Genomic DNA, 1,919 nt, shown 5'->3' with positions numbered 1-1,919 from the left:
CTAACTTCTTTCTACCTGTCTCTGTCTTAATCCCGTACCATCATCCTTATCGCCTCCAAACCAGTTGCCGGGCGCCTGCCAGGGCATATGAATGTGCTGTTGGCAGAGGCACATGTCCCGTATGACATTACGCACGAGATGGACGAGGTCAACCCCGACTTCCCCGAGACGGATGTAGTGCTAGTTATTGGAGCAAATGACACCGTAAGTGTATATAGACGAATGTAATGCTAGATAGTGGGGAAAATGACACCGTAAGTGTATTTAGACGGATGTAGTGCTAGTTATAGGGGCAAATGACACCGTAAGTGTATTTAGACGGATGTAGTGCTAGTTATAGGGGCAAATGACACCGTAAGTGTATATAGACGGATGTAGTGCTAGTTATTGGGGCAAATGACACCGTAAGTGTATATAGATGGATGTAATGCTAGTTATTGGGGCAAATGACACCGTAAATGTATATATCCGGTGGAGTGCTTGGGAGTTGTGACTGTGCATGTGTTGGTGTCCTTGTCTATGTGTATTATTCGGCATTCAACTCAATGAGGACTTTCCTGAGACGGGTGTAGTGCTGGTTGTTAGGGTTTTGGGGGTTTAGGGTTTAGTATATTATTCGGCACTCAGCGCATGGTCCGCTAATATTACACACGAGATAGTCGAGGTCGATGAGAAAATTCCTGAGACGGGTGTAGTGCAGTGTATTGGTGCGAGTGACACAGTAAGTGAATATACTTGAAGCAGTGTGTACGCTATATGTCTGTGTTGATACCCCTGCTTCTCTGTATTTATCTGTGTATGTTGTTGGACGAGAGGCGTAGGGCACATATCAGTACAGCCCAACAGCAATGAATGAGGTGAACCATTTCTCCACAGAGACAGGTGTTGTGCGGGGTATTGGTACGAGTGACATCTTAAGTGTCTACATTGAAAGCACTGTGTGTAGTATTGTGACATGGACTATAGAATGTATCTGTGAATACGTTTATGATAAATTCAATAGTCAATAGAGCAATTATCAATAGGTAAAGTCAATAGTTTCTGTGCTTTGATTTCAATGGCATACCTCAGACTTACATTATCGCACAAAAACGTTACCTGAACGCGTACCAACTCTAGTTTTATCGTACCGCTCAGGCGATTCAAACGGCAAAATATTCGGAATACGTGTGTATTCCATGAGAAGCATGTTTATACGCATAAGTGTGCACAGACACTATACGAATTGACGGGATATTTAGTTAGTACAATCAACGGCAATTGACACCGGCGCCCCAAGACTGGTAGTGACATTTCTGGCAAGATTGTCTATGCTACAATATTATTTTCCAATACTTGTTCCTTGAATGGTCGTAATCACAAACTCTACAACACACTTATTGTGGATACTTCAAACGAGTTTACGACCAACCGAAGGCGAACCCATCAGCCCAAGATATTCACATTTGTACACCTGGTGTATTTATATATGTTGAGAAAGTTACTGTTCCAAACGTTAGTGTACGGCTTACCGAATTATATACACACTGTACACCTCCTTTGGCCTAAGCAAAATGGCCATAGTACCATACGCAACTCTTGATAGTGACACAGCTATTACATTTCTATATATTTAAACAGGCACATTTTTACGCGTGCGTTTGTTCATAAACTTTAACATCTATTAATAAATATATCGGAAATACTACTCACCACAGGTAAACCCAGCAGCCCAAGATGACCCTGACAGTGACATAGCTGGAATGCCTGTGTTGGAAGTATGGAAGGCCAAGAAGGTGGTTGTCTTCAAGCGATCGCTTGGAGCAGGATATGCCGGTGTTGCCAACCCTTTGTTTTATAAAGACAGGTAGATGAGTTTATAGTGCTATATATATATATATATTATATTATATTATATATTTGATAGATATATATATATA

At 41.5% G+C, this 1,919-nt stretch overlaps 1 protein-coding gene across 1 annotated transcript; it reads left to right on the top strand.

Annotated features, from left to right (window-relative positions):
* Positions 1 to 87: 87 nt before the first annotated feature.
* On the top strand, positions 88 to 1,850 carry SARC_15087 (hypothetical protein; the record flags this gene model as incomplete). Its single annotated transcript, XM_014290784.1, has 2 exons — positions 88 to 204; positions 1,698 to 1,850. 2 exons carry the CDS (start codon positions 88 to 90, stop codon positions 1,848 to 1,850), a joined length of 270 nt encoding a protein of 89 aa, XP_014146259.1.
* Between the last annotated feature and the right edge of the window lie 69 nt (positions 1,851 to 1,919).

Source organism: Sphaeroforma arctica, assembly GCF_001186125.1.
Source record: "Sphaeroforma arctica JP610 unplaced genomic scaffold supercont1.5588, whole genome shotgun sequence".
Classification (NCBI taxonomy): domain Eukaryota; class Ichthyosporea; order Ichthyophonida; genus Sphaeroforma; species Sphaeroforma arctica.
The sequence above is the reverse complement of the archived record's forward strand: the minus strand, read 5'-3'. Positions and strand labels throughout refer to the sequence as shown.